This window comes from Amblyraja radiata, chromosome 10 (assembly GCF_010909765.2).
Source record: "Amblyraja radiata isolate CabotCenter1 chromosome 10, sAmbRad1.1.pri, whole genome shotgun sequence".
In the NCBI taxonomy this organism is placed as follows: Eukaryota; Metazoa; Chordata; class Chondrichthyes; order Rajiformes; family Rajidae; genus Amblyraja; species Amblyraja radiata.
In genome coordinates this window covers 12,783,897-12,799,156 of record NC_045965.1, presented here as the reverse complement: position 1 = coordinate 12,799,156, position 15,260 = coordinate 12,783,897, and the positions used below count along the sequence as shown (strand labels likewise).

Genomic DNA, 15,260 nt, shown 5'->3' with positions numbered 1-15,260 from the left:
ACGGTCTACCACGGAGCACTGAGATTTGTTACTAATTTTAAAACCCTCACGCACCACTGCACTTTGTATGCTCAAGTTGGATGGTTTACCCTGTCCACCCGCAGACTCCATCATTGGCATATCCTTATTTATAAGACTATCCTCGGCGTTCTTCCTTCATACCTGCAGAAGTATGTAATTCGAAAAAGCACAGGAACTTATCAGCTCCGCTCTGAGGACTTGTTCTTACTAACTGTACCTAAAGTCCGTACTGAACTGGGGAAAAGGGCATTTAGTTATGCTGCTCCCTTCGCATGGAACCAGCTGCAGAATGAACTGAAACTTAAGGAGCTGGTTTCTATAAACAGATTTAAATCCCTTCTTAATGATGTTGAAGCGGGCTCTTCTGTCTGTACATGCTTTGTTTGATGATGTTCTGACTGTGACTCTATTTATATGTTCTCTGTTGTTTTTAAATTATTGTCTGGAACTGTGGAACTGTGCTGCTGCCTGTCTTGGCCAGGACTCTCTTGTAAAAGAGATTTTTAATCTCAATGAGACTTCTCCTGGTTAAATAAAAAATAGAATAAAAAATATACTGTAAATGGCTTGATTGTAATCATGTATTGTCTTTCGTCTGACTGGTTAGCACGCAACAAAAGCTTTTCACTGTACCTCGGTAAACATGACCTAAATAAACTAAACCCCAGAGATTCCCATCCCCAACTGTGTAATTCATGACACTGCGGAAAAAGGAAGAGTTCACTGACAGGGTAAAATGACACGGAAATTAAGCAGAAATTGTGTTGTTTGTTGAGAGGGGGAATGGCCTCTTGTTTACAATGGTTGGAATTGAGTTTGCTTTGGCTCACTACCTGGACACACTGTTCACAATCCCCACTAACCTGGAGCAGTTGTGGCAAGCCAACTGAACTGACCCTCCATAACCTGTAGGAGCTGGCAAGAAATAGCAAGTCCCTATTATTAAAGTTGCAAAAGGTTAAAAGAAAATGAAGTAAAATTTGAGCAACTTGGCATTTCCCTCCTAATCATTATGCCGAGAATCCCCATTCAAACAGGTACTCTGATCCTACACAGATCTATCTGTCTGGCACTGGACTGGAGAGATCCCCTCTCCAGGATAACATGGAGAACCACGGCACCAATGTGCTCAATTGGTATCAGTCATTCAGTACCGATGTGGCTGTGATCTCATGCAATGCAGACATATCTAGAACCTCAATACTGGAGGCAGTTTGAGATTAACAAAACTTTCATAGACAAAAGCATACAGAGAGTTATGGTACAAATATTATGGCACAATTGAATGTCAGACTGTACTTGAGGTGGTAAGTGTCCAAACCTTTCTATGCTATTATGGGCAAACATCATCGTTCAGATTGATATGATCTCAACACTCAGATCTAATGTAGCTTTCAACATTTAGAGACAGACTATTCAACCAATGATTGCAAGAAATCTAGTACAGAAAGAATCGAAGAGCAACTCTCTCACTGTTTCTCATCAGCAGTGGTAAATCTGAAGGGTCAAAGCAATATGCCTTTCTGCTCCAGCTGGTATAAGGTAGCTGGTGATCTTCAGAGGCAGCAAGAGACTCAAGAAAAGGCAATGCAGTAAGATTTTAAAAAAAAACAATAAATGGAGCACATACACTGTGGACGTAAACTGGGTGCAGATCCTTGGGCTTCATCAGGCTGCTCCTTTGCAGTTTTTTCTTGATCCCCAGCTGCCTGCAGGCTTGGGAACTCATGCTGGAAGTGACTGTTTAAACTTTGGATTCCTGATTTGAGATACACAAAGGCAAAGAGATTAGAACACCGTTGGGCACAAACATTTCTATACACTGTCTTTGGTAATGTCCCAAGAAAGACGATGGAGGGCACAGATATTGACCACAAAGACTTGATCAGGCTTAGAAAGCAGGATTGAAGAACTAGGAACACAGCATAATTTTGTATGGAATGACAAGGAAGAAGTAATTAGTTTGACGTCGCTTTAAATGTACAAGGGGCCAAGGTGGGGAAGAAATGCACAGGAAGCCACAGGTAGAGAGCATATTTTCGTGCACTGGAAGACATGGAGCGCCAGGGAGGTTATAGAACAAAGTGCTGTTTGAATTGGGAAAAATACAGGCAAAGTACTTCTGGAGATGGCAAGACTAAGCAACAATGTTTCTTTGTGTGTTATGTGTGGGGGGTGGTGTGGGGGGGTAAGGGGGAAACCGTTTCGGCCGCCTCTTCCATGGAGAGGCGACTTTTTCAGGTCGCCTCCCCCGTGGCCTAACAGCAAGGATCGGCGCGGACTTTCCCGGAGACGCGCCCGGAGCTTCAGCGGCGGGTGCAGCGTGGCCTCTCGGCGCGGAGCGGGTGAGACCTCGCTGGAGGGGAGCGCTACGTTTCGCTGGCCCGCGGCAGCCGGCAGCCTGAAGCCGCAGTCTGCAGAACTTCAGCTGGTGCGGCGTCTACAGCCCGGGATCTCACGTTGGGGACCCGGGTGGAAGAAGAAGCTTCCACTGCCGGCCCGCGGCCATCTTCTACCGCGGGTGCGGTATGGACTTATCATCTCCCCTGGAGGGGAGCTTCGACCGCCGGCCCTGCAGACTGCGGTGCTTCCGGCTGCGGCACGGCAGGTACTTTAAAACTTTGACCGCCGGCCTGCGGCCTACACCAGCCTGAAGCCGCGGTCTCTGGTTGGGAAGAGCCGATCCTGGACTCACCTTGACTTTGACTTTGTCCCTTACCATCTGGACGCCCGCAGCAACGGCTGTGGAGGGTGGTGGACCCGACCACGGGGGAAAATGGAGGAGGACTGGCCAAGCTCTGTGCCTTCCACCACAGTGATGAATGCTGTGGTGGATGTTTGTGTAAAATTTTTATTGTGGTTGTGTTCTTTATTATTGTACCGCTGCTGGCAACCCAAATACCACCGACCTTGGTTGTGTGGCAATTAAATTATTTCAAATTAAATTATTTCAAGTGAGAAGAAAATCTCGATAAAAAGAGCAAAAAATATTTCAATTGTAACGGGGACCAGTGGACTGATCGAGGCAAGTTGCAGCCACTGGGATGAAGGGTTTGAAACTCTCCTCAGGGTTAGACATTTACGGAGACTGCCAGATATGCCTGGCTTAATCAGAGCAAGGCAGTGAGAAATGAATTCTGGAGCAAAAGTACCCAAATTCCTGGTGGCTCAAGAAAGATGAATTCTATTTTTCTCACCAAGGTTGGCAATCTAATGAAAAGTGAGATAGAACTGAAAATGAAGAGAAAATAAAATGAGCGTTACCAACAGGAAACAGCCCACATGTCGATAGATTCTGCCAGCATTACTCAATAACATAGGAGTTATCAAGAAACCTTCCAGTCTCCACTGTAAAATTGAGGGGATTTGAAGCTACTTCCAGGTTGATAACTTGCTGGGAAACAATAGGAATGAACCAAAAGCGAATGCTGTCTTGTGGGTGTAACATGGTAATCAGAGGCCACGAGCAACTTTTGCCAAAGTAGTCTTAACACATACAGTTACAGCGTTGGAGCTGGATTTAAAATTTGAGGAAGATTTGGGAAAGCTAACCAAAGTTAAATAACCAAGGACAGGGAAAATTGAAGTGGGTACCATTTGTTAGTTTTATGAGCACTGTAAGCACAACAGTAGTTATGAAGCAGCTGAAATGGATACAATTCCAGCATTAAACACTTCAGAATGATGTCTGAAGTTGCTCGTGTCATGGGAACATGAAAGATAGCTCACACCTCAATTACAAAATCAGAGCCTTGCAAATACGGGAACACGACCAATTTTCTGGCAACTGGTGGTCCATTACCTTAATTACGGGAACACACTTGGAAACCCCCCCCCCCCCCCCTCCCGAAAATGTGACACCTAGGTGAGATGACTGATCTCGACCTCATTGGGACTTCCGCTGGCCGATCAGCAGGTTGAATTTGCCTCCTATGACTGGGGCTCTGGAACTCCGGCCCAAATGGAGAAGGCAGATCCATTCCAATAACCAACTTCCCAGGATGATAACTCGGCCCTTCGGCAGCCCATTCCGGTACTAATTGACGCCTCTCCTAGGCCATGAACCATGTTGGTCCATCAAAACGGATAATCCAGAAAGGCTCTGGACCCAAGGGTGCTGTAACATTGGTAATGCACCTGTACTTATTCAAAATTCAATATCACAACATTCTTAATATTGCCACATACAAATTATAGACAATTCTCAAAGATCTTGCATGTGAGCTAATCATTGGTTTGCTTAGCTCCAGCTTGTAGAAACTTACCATCTCCTTGCCCAGTGTGCTTGCTACTTGTTTGGGCCCATGTTTTCACAACTGGCACCTCTGGTGCTTTTGGGACTGGGGGATCTGCACTCGGTGGTGGCGATGGCGGTGGCGGCGGCGGTTCTTGTACTTCGACTTCTGCGACAACACTAATGAAATCACAATTCTGACATTAGTTCTCCTGCTGTCAACGCAAGTCTATTTCACGAAAACTGCACTAATTTTAACAATCAACTTGATCAAAAACACTTCTACTTTCTTCCTTGTTCTTTTTACAACAAAATATTTACATTTGTTAAAGCTTCAAATATTAATAAACATAAATTTGATAATTCATGTAAAATCTCTACATTTGGAGTGGAGGAAGTTAGTCGACTGGTGATGTTTCATCTTCACAGATAATGATGATCCACAATCAAATAGGGAGACATTAAACCAATGTCTGTTTTTTTGTTTTTACACAAAGTACATATTGGACTTCATTAAATGTATAATCAGCACCACAAAAAAATTCTTCTTGCGAGCAATAAATAAATATGTATTGGAAGTTACAATTAAAATTATGGGGTTAATTAATGCAATCCAATAAACCCCGATGCTGTGTTTACCTTTCTTCCTGTTGTTCTGATTTTGTGACCCATCCTGAGCCATCCTTTGGTACGATGTTCACATTGGGATCATTTCCCTTGTTCTCTGCTTTGAGGCTGGGAAGAGTGGCAGGAGGAGGGATACGCCGTGAGCTGGCCACTTTGCCCAGGCTCTGCAACCCATGACGAGCTGCAACTGAGGACAATGGTCAAATGAAGGTCAGACACAAGATGCAAGGCATGTGTACTCATGCTTCCTTTACCATTTTCTGAAGGCAAAGTCTCTCAGCATCATGACAAATGTGTTAACTTGGTTGAAAACATTTAATCAGAACTGGTCCAAGAGAGAGCAGAAGAGGAAGAGATTTGACTGTTAATATCCTAAGATGTCACGATCTATAATAATTGGTAATTTCTTCACAACACACATAAAACATGTAACCCCAACTTACATTTGATTTCTATTGAGTTTTAAAATTACAAATTAAAAGGATTTGAGGAATAAGCTATGACTGTTCCAAAGCAAAAATTCTTGCAAGAGAAAGATAAGGGTCTATTTTACACTATATTTTCTCTCAATTTGCACCATATCAGTAGACATGTTGAATAGAAGTGTCTCTTTAAGAGAGGACATAGGGTTAATTTATTACATTTCAGTGGGCAACTAAAAAAAGCTGTACTAGGAGAGAAAATACCAGTACACAAAAATGTCATGACAGCCCAATGAAAAGGATGGCAAAAGAGGCCAAAGCTTTAAAGCAAAACTAGGTAAGACTCACCTGCATTTTTCTGGGTCTCTATTGACTTTCCTTTGTAGGTGTTGAAAAGATTGAGTGTGGCATACTTTGTTTTCCCATCCTTTGCCTTTGTGCTCTGGCCTGACCTATCGGACATTTCGATGGAAATTCATCGAGTCTGAAAAGGCCTAGATCACTTCCAGAACTAGCCACCAGCTGTAAGGGAACACGTTAGTTAAAAAGACAGTTTACTCCACTTAGTCCAAATGTGCATACATCATTGTAAACTTAAATCAAATGAAAAATATTACTCCGGTCATACGAGCTGTTACAGTTCCAACTTTTTAAACTCAAAATACTTTAATAGCTCATGTAAAGAAATCACTGAATGTTATTTAAAGTATCCAAGAAAATCATTTCTAAAGTATCTAAGAAGAACACATCTACAAAAAGCAATGCAATTATCATAGGTGATTTTATGTATATAAGGAATAAAATCCCAATAATCTGGCTCTGAGGACAACAGCAGTGCTGGACCTGCATATTTCCCCCACTATTGACTATCACCACCTCAACCCATTTAATTCACTTATGTTAGCTGTTAGCGTAAAATAAATATTCCAGTGAACCTCATCAGGTTAAGATACCATACCAATGGGATCACATTATTTTACCGTCGACTGCGAGAAACAACTGAGTAAATAGTGTAGAGGATACGTTTTTCAGGTGTACAGGAAATCAGTCGGCCAAAAGAAGCCAACTAGGTCTATTAGTATATTTCTTGTATATTTCAAGTTTAATAATTTAGTAGTTAGGAGTCCTTGAAAGAAAATTGATTGTAATATGAAAGTTCTAGCGATCTGGATCGATCGGAAACTGTGGCCATGAATCTACACGGTTTGGACGCAAGGTGACCATGGTAGATTAGGAAAGGAAAAATAAAGTGACTAACATTTGATACTAATCTACAACAAATAAATAAAAGTAGGACAGATAAAGGAAATGACTAATATTTAATACAAATCTACAATCTAAGGAACAGCAGCCCAAGAGCCCCAGCCTTATCAGTCACTGGAGGTATTAGATCAACGGAAAAAGGTACATAGAGTTGTGAGGAAAAAGTCCAAAGTTGGGAAATTTTCCAAATTCAAAGGAGTACCAGGAAATACAAAGTGGAAAACAAGTGTTGTTCAACAAAAAACAGTAAACCATACTGTAAATATGTAAAAAGGATACAACGTTAATGTGGGTTCTCAGTCTAAAGCAGAACGATTTATTGGGGAATACGGAACTGACAAAATTAAACAAAGAATGTGACTGTCTCAAGAAAATAAAATAAATAGCGGAATAAAACAAATAGCGGAGAACAAATTCGAGCAAATGAGGTATTGAAAGATATTAGCATGTAAAATATTAAAATGTATTCCCGAAAATATTGTATGAACAGAAAGTCGATAACCCCCCTTCAATCTGAACTGTATCCAAATATTCTAACGGATGTAGCCACAGAGATAGTAGAATCTATGTAATTTTGGAATAAATCACAAATTGTAAGATGGCAAATGTAACTTTACTATTTAAAGAGGTGAAGGAGAAATCAAGAAATTACAAACTTCATTGCCAGTCAAATGGAAGAATCTCTGATGAAGTGGCAAAATGAGCAATCACGGGAATTTGCCAGGTGCAGAAAACAGTAAAAATGCGTAAAGGACAAAAGGTCTGCCAGGTATTGATCACTCCATTTAGATATTTGGTTAAACTGTTGCTGCACAAAGGAGCCATTGATGTCACACATGGGAATAATGGGTGTGATCGAAGAGCCCTCATAGAGACACTGTCGTTTAACGACCATGGTTGGGAGTTAAATAATACTGGATAATTAATTTTTAGAAGACAGGCAAATATAAGAGGAAGGGGAACAATGATACTAAAGAAGAGGGTGAACTCATGGGGAAAAAGGGATCTTACCTCAGAAAATTAAATGAAATGTACTTGAGTGGAACCAGCAAATAAACAGCCAGTGGCAGAGAGTATTTGTGGATAGAGACAAAATGCTGAAGTAATTCAGCAGGACAGGCATCTGAGAGTCAGGGGAGAGGGTCAGACGGAAGAGTCTCGACCTGAAACGTCACCCATTCCTTCTCTCCAGAGATGCCGCTTGTCCCGCTGAGTTACTCCAGTATTTTGTGTTTATCTTCGGTGTAAACCAGCAACTGCAGTTCCTTCCTATACATTTAGACGAGGGAATCAAGTGTAATACATTTTAAAAATGCCGATGATGCAAATGTAGGTAGAATTGCAGACAATCAGGTGATACTGAATAGCTTCAGCCTAATGCAGCCAGGTAAAAATAGAACGATAACTGGTGAGATTTAAAGGAAGTCACATACTGCTGTTTTGAAAATCTGAACATTTTTTTGACTATGTCAAATTTTCACAAAATTCATTTTCCACCATTTCAAGGAAAAATATGGCGACAATCTACATTGGCAATAATATCCCTCTGCCCCCTGAACAGATAATTATTAAAGCACAGCTGATCATTCATCTTCTATGGAGGGAGAAATAGTTACTATCTCAGGTTGATCATCATGCGCTCTCCACAGATTCTACCCAACCTGCTCAGTACTCCCAGTACCTACTTTCTGTATCTGCCATCTGATTCTGCTTTCAAAATAATTATTTAGCAACATGCATAGCTCTTGGTTTGCCAGTGATCCAGTACTTGTACTATTCTTATCTCAATTGTGTCTCATTTTGAATAGGTACTAAGATAAAGTATTTTAAAATATGCAATATTACTGGCAACATGTTACTACATAATACTACACACATTTATTCATTGTTTAAAAAAACAAAATGGTATAATGACAGAGGCCAATCAGCTCGGCCATTTGAAGAAGAACATTTCCATGATATCCCTGCGTCCTACTCTCTTCATGCCCAGCAACTCTCGTTGAATTCTTGTGCTATTTAACTATATCAAGGGGCAATTTACAGCCGCTACTTAATGTACCAGTCTACAGTTGAAATGTGGGAGGGAACCAGAGCGTGCAGCTAGTGGTCATGAAGAGAATGTATAAACTCCTCGCATAATGTATGCAAGGTTAGAATCAAACCCAGAACTGGATTTGAAAGAGCAGCATTAAATGCAGCACAACCGTGCTGCAGTTAAATTGGCCCAAACACTGCAATTATCAGCAGGCTTCAAAGATACCAATCGATCATTTTTTTAACTTTCTTGGCTGACAGCAACTTGTGTCACAAGGCAGGATATTAAGTTTCTGAAAATTGAATTGCTTTTTTCCTTAGAATTATTTCAGCGAAAACCAAGCAAGTTCAAAGAACTGGCTTGAGCATTACTTTGGGCGAGGACAGAAAGATTTGATGTACATAGGGAAAAAGTCCTTTGCAAAAGGTTTTCTGCCATTGGATTGGCATCATCACAACAATGCAGCAGTAAAGTGAAATGTTATGGTAGAAGTTTGACTTCTGAACATTTCAATTATTTTAAAAAAAAACAAAATTTAGTGGTATACGCTGCACTTATTTCCCTTTTGAACAGCAACGCAAACATTTCCTACAGGAATCTAAAGCTCTGCATCATTGCAAACCAACTTATTGTTCTAAAGTGCCACAGAAGACTGCAGAGTTTAAATGTTGTAAGTCAACGAGCGCAGAGGGATTTAATTGAAAGTATAGACCTATTGATAAAATTTCAGAGAATTATTGACTGACTTATTTCTGAAAGTATGTGTCGGAAAGAATTTTTGAAACTGTTACTAGATAAGCAAAGCAATTTTATACTTTCCACGGCAATCAGTCATTGAATGTTGCAATCCCCATTAGTTTTTCTAACAACCCCCAGGAAACAATCATATTTAATCAAAAATAATATCATGCAATTTAATACATGCTTTATCTTTCTTATTTACAAAATAGATTAGCTATCTTTTATGATTCCCAACTCTGGCTTAATCGTATATTGCCATTCAGTAGCCAGCAATCCTGGAGTTGAATTTCCTCATTACTGTGGTAATACACATCAGTGGCCTAATTAAAGCACTGGAGGAGGATATCACTATAGCAATGCAAATTTCTTAATGCCCTGTAATTTCCGGGCTGTTATTAAATAAAGGAGATGTTTGATATTAGACTCAGTACATAATAGGCCATTTTTATCAACCAAGGGCAGGTCTCAGTTGATAAACAAAAAAATCCTTTTGACCAGTTAATAATTCCCAGAAACTATAGAACATTGTGGAGGTTGAAATGCTCTTTACTACATAGCTCCTTCAATTTCCTCTTGGTGTGGAAATGCATACCATGGGAATATTAACTCCCGGAAGGAATTACCTGCAAATTTCAGATAGCAATAGGTTCGCATATCCATGGGCATATATCTCGAATCAGATAAAACAATTATAGAAATTCTAAATCACCAACTGTGGTGGCACAATGACACAGCGGTAGATTTGCCGTCTTATAGCGACAGAGATCACGGTTCATCTTGACTACAGATGCTGCGGGCCCTCCCGACTTCCTCCTACAAAGGTGTGTTGGTTTATAAGTTAATTGGGCTCTGTAAATTGTCCCTGGTGTGTTGGATAGGGTAACCGTGGTGTGTTGGATAGGGTGATCATTGGTCAGCGCGGACTTGGTAGGCCAAAGTTTCTGTTTCCACGCTGTATCTCCACCTAAACTAAAATCATCAGTAAACAAATGTAAAAACTGCAGATGCTAGAATAATTCAGCAGGTTAAGTAGCATTAATGAAAAGAAAAATAAAGCTAACATATCAGTTGATCCTTCCATCAGAACGCAGGTTTTTAAAAAGATGTTGCCTGACAATAGACAATAGGTGCAGGAGTAGGCCATTCTGCCCTTCGAGCCAGCACCGCCATTTAATCATGGCTGATCATCCACAATCAGTACCCTGTTCCTGCCTTCTCTCCATATCCCTAAACTCCACTATCCCTAAGAGCTCTAACTCTCTCTTGAAAGCATCCAGAGAACCAGCCTCCACTGATCTCTAAGGCAGAGAATTCCACACACTTACAACTCTTTGTGTGAAAAAGTTTTTCCTCCTCTCCGTTCTAAATGGCTTACCACTTATTCTTAACCTGCTTGACCTGCTGAGTATTTCCAGCATATTGTGCTTTTATGACAAATGCATTTATAACCTACCACAGACCTATTTCAAAGGAATAGCAGTCTGCTCTTGCTAGCTCTAGAAAGTGTTTATGAATAAATGATTTGAGGCAATGATGGGGAAGAAAAGAATAAAAGCCAACTTTTTTGATCTCCAAGTTAACACTCCTTTAAAGCTGTTCATGAGTTCAGGAAAAGGTCTTCATAGCTAATAAAACTATTTTCAAATGAGAATGTGTCACATAATCTCAAAGAAAGCCTATTATCTGAGTGACATATAAAGCATTTCTCTCAAAAATACCTTTCTATGAGGGACAGGCAGTGTAATTCAAATGGAGCGTTCTGCATCGACACAAGTATTCTCATACTGCACAACAGGAACATGCAGAAGTTCAGCATGTAAAGACACTTAGTGTCTGCCTATGTAGTAGAATTTATGAACATCAGTGACCACCAGGGCAAAGGCAAAATGATGTACTTCCCCCTTCATTAACTCTCCCCTCTCCAAATTTTGACAAATGATTTGTACATTATAGCTTTGTGGACACACAATGCAGTTTACATCTACAAATCTACACTTTGGCTGAACACACCCACAGTCCTTGTGCATTAACCAGCTCTTAATAAAAAACATTCCCAGCACTTTCAGGTAATCTGGCCTTGTTGTGATGGGTAAAAGATTGGCCGGATCAGCTGCCAAACAAAGTGGATTGGTTTTTCTTCAATTGAAACTGGTCACTCATCAATCTGACAGCGGGTCCGAGTCAGTGACATCTACTGCGAAGCTTTGGCACAAGTATATATGCTGCCCGGCATCGTCATCACTCCTTTCTGGTGGATTGGATAAAGAGTTCAATACAACAAACATGACTGAACAATAAAGTCATCCATGCTTAATTGGAAAGATTTCCATTTCCTGCCCATTAACGTTGTCTGTGTTGAGTAGCAATGTCCAATTATGCATTATATCTGCAAACCCTTTTGCGGAGAGCACTTCATCATTTACGGGCAATATTCCATCAAAAGCTGCTTCGTAATCCAAGCCAAATGTGAAACAGTTCTCCTGTGATCCACACATAGGCAATCATAACCTTGAGTAGTGCAAATCTTTCAGAGATCTTCCTGCCAGAGCAACCCACCCTCCCCAGATTAGGAAGACACTCAAACTGGCTATGGCCTTGGACAGAAATCTTACAATCCATATTTAACAGGAAGACAGCTCATTAATTTCTCATCTCTTCCCTCCCATTTGCTTGTGGATGAGGTTGAAGCTGCTCTTCCTAACATGCTACCAACTAGAAGCTTGTTGCTTGGCACTTCCAGGTCTGGCAAATGCAAAGAGCCAAGTTCAACTCAGCTAGTGAGACTGTTTCCAGTTCGATCCATCTCAAAGGAATGGGCAAGACCGAGACAGCTTCTCCCAGTCCAGATTCTCCCACTTTCCCTGTTGTAAAATCTCAGAGAAAGAGGACAAGAAGCTTTGCTCTGTCTCTGGCCCTCAAATCATACAGGCTGGTATGTGTTGAATACAAGCAAGTTATTGTGCTGATAAGGTGCAAGCTTGGACCTGGGCAAAAAAGTCTAAGACTACCACAATATAGAAAACACCTTCAGAGAAACTATTGCTCCCATTCTATCGGTTGGTGAGATTGGCAGAGCAGGACGGTAGCAAAATTACTTTATCAACCTGAATGCTGCCAGGATACACCTAAACTCAACAAGGTTCAGGTAAGTGAAGTCTGAAGAAGGGTTTCGGCCCGAAACGTTGCCTATTTCCTTCGCTCCATAGATGCTGCTGCACCCGCTGAGTTTCCCCTGCAATTTTGTGTACCTTCGATATTCCAGCATCTGCAGTTCCTTTTTGAACACATATATATATGTATATTGGTTGACAAACAGACAGGGTGTAAAGTAAAAACAATCCAACTGGGATTAAATAAACTGCATCTAGGACCAGAGTCGTATATTATGAGAAAACAAATTGTAGATGTGGAAAACTGAAATAAAAGCAAAATGTTAGAACATCTCAGCCGGTCTAAGGGAAGAGAGATGATGCTTCTGCTCAATGATCTTTAGGTCATTGAGGTGAAACAGCAACTCTGTTCCTATGTAAATAGATGTTTTTACTCAGTATTATTAGATCAAGAACAAACCTAAAAAGATAGTTTACAATGTCATTAACTCTGGTAATACAGTAAAGTACAAACAGAAGGACAAAGTGAAACACTAGATCAAGAGACTGGTGGATATTAAACGTTAAATGTTTTATTAAATTTAGATTAAATAAAGGACACTGAGAAGCAATAGAAAGTGTATTAGAAATACTAATAGCGCACAAATATATCAATTTCAAAATAGCACTGTTGGATAGTGGTAGCAACAAAGGATAACTTATAAGATCACATGGTTTTTAAGGGTCCTTCCACTGCTATCAGCAATGCACCAGAGACATCACTTCTCATTCACAAAGCAAATACTCCAAAACCCCCAGATCCTCACTAGCAAATCACCACAAGGACATTGCCAGTGCTGGAGCTTCTGTGCCTTTTGATCAACAGTACTGATCCCTGAGCAATTAGACTCTCAATTACTAGCTTTTAAAAAATCCTATGGAACAATCTCAAAGATCATCACTATAGCTATTATGTGAAGCCTGTGTTCATAGTACATTGCAGCTTTTTCACCTATTCAACAGGTTACCTCAAAGGATCCTTCAATGTGCACTAGAGGCTGCCTGGTCTGTTACTAATATCATTGTTCATTTTAATGTCTAGACATCGGTTACAGCTGCCCCAATATCCTTCAGAACTACCCACATGAAAACACTTTTGGATAATACCTTGATTTAACCCTCTCCTCACTATCTAGGATACTAAGATGCTACCTTGGATTACCTTTTCCTATTAGGTTTATATATTGATCTGACTGATCTGATATATTGAACTGTTAAGAGGGTCTCAACCCGAAATGTCAACTATACCTTTTCTCCAGAGATGCTGAGTTACTCCAGCATTTTATATCTATCTAAACTGTTTTCATATCCTTGTCATTTATATATTTTGGCAGTTAGCCAACACTTAATAACCTCCATCTTGTCCTGCTCAACATTTCAAGATGATTCATTAGACCGCAGCAGGAAATTTACTCTTCCTGGCCTTCCATGAATTCTCCCCCAGGACTTCACTTGTGGGCCAGTGTTCACTTGTGAGGGAGGCCTGTGCTCACCCATTATACTGAAATCATTGGTTTAACAGATGGGCAATGACAGTTGTAATGAAGCTTTCGTGTCCACCTACACCTTCCACCACAGCATCTTAAAGAGAATGGAATGGAACTACAATAGCTCACAGCAAATCTGCTCTCATCCAATGACTGATTCACCTTGTTACAGCATTTTGCTCTTAAATTCCTCGTTCCCCTGCTCACACAGTGGTTATGCAAAAATGTCTCATATCACTACTTTTCAGCCACAGCCTCATGTACCGAGGACCGATAAATATCCACCCAGTGATTCCCAATCCTATCTCAATTTTGAAGCTCTAGCCAAAGCCTCCATTCACCTTACAGTAACTACCAATCACCTGAATCATGCATTCAGCCCTAGCTTTAATGCTACCATCCCTATAATAACATTATTCATTTCTCTTATTTTCATCAATTAACTTAATCATTGGCAGTTAAGGCTAGACTACATAGAACTACCAGGTTCTGCTATCCTTTGCAGATTCTGCTCATTATTCCAGAATCTCCATGAAGCAGCAGGTAACTTCCTACTTATCTTCATTACAATGTCTTCTTAGTCCATCCTCTTCTCAACTGTTGTGTAAGCAACTCATGGTTTCAGCAGTGTTGTCAATTCACTCTTTTCATTTCATGGTCAAACTTGAGATGTGGATTTAAGATGGTGTTTCGCTGAACACCTTCGCTCAGTCCGCCTGGACCTACCTGATCTCCTGGTTGCTAAACACTTTAATTCTCCTTCCCATTCCCCTACTGACATTTCTATCCTGGCCTCCTCCATTGTCAGAGTGAGGCTAAACGCCAATTGGAGGAACGGCATCTCATATTTTGCTTGGGCAGCTTACAACCCAGTGGTATGAATATTAATTTTTCTCACTTCAAGTAACCCCTGCATTCCATCCCTCCCCCACCCAAGTCGCACCAGCTTCTTTTTCTCACCCATCAAACAGCTAACAATGGCCCGTTTCCTTTACCATCATTACTTTTTTGCATATCTTTCATTCATTGTTCTATCTCTCTTCAAGGATCCTCACTGCTCAATCTAATTTCTTTAGATCATCTTCTAACGTGCTTCCTCGAAATACATGTACGGAGGATGGTCCTATTCACTCATTACCAACCTCTCCACAAATGTCCAACATTTACCATCACATCAACTAACTGATTTGTTGATATAAGCAGCAGCATCCTCCAACTCCTCATTGGTTTGATCAAGGGAATTGTTTGGCATTCCCAAGTGATAGTACCCCCCTCTCTGGC

At 40.7% G+C, this 15,260-nt stretch overlaps 1 protein-coding gene across 15 annotated transcripts in view; it reads right to left on the bottom strand.

The window, feature by feature from the left end:
- prrc2c (proline rich coiled-coil 2C) overlaps positions 1-15,260 on the bottom strand; it is a 74,031-nt gene that overhangs the window by 49,031 nt on the left and 9,740 nt on the right. For all 15 annotated transcript variants that reach the window (XM_033028042.1, XM_033028053.1, XM_033028055.1 and 12 more), the window contains exons 2-5: positions 5,653-5,826; positions 4,895-5,069; positions 4,287-4,435; positions 1,652-1,780 (exon numbers count right to left, since the gene is read on the bottom strand). In XM_033028042.1, the coding sequence (XP_032883933.1) occupies positions 1,652-1,780; positions 4,287-4,435; positions 4,895-5,069; positions 5,653-5,767 (568 nt within the window). In that variant the 5' untranslated portion in view covers positions 5,768-5,826. The remainder of the gene's footprint in view (positions 1-1,651; positions 1,781-4,286; positions 4,436-4,894; positions 5,070-5,652; positions 5,827-15,260) is intronic.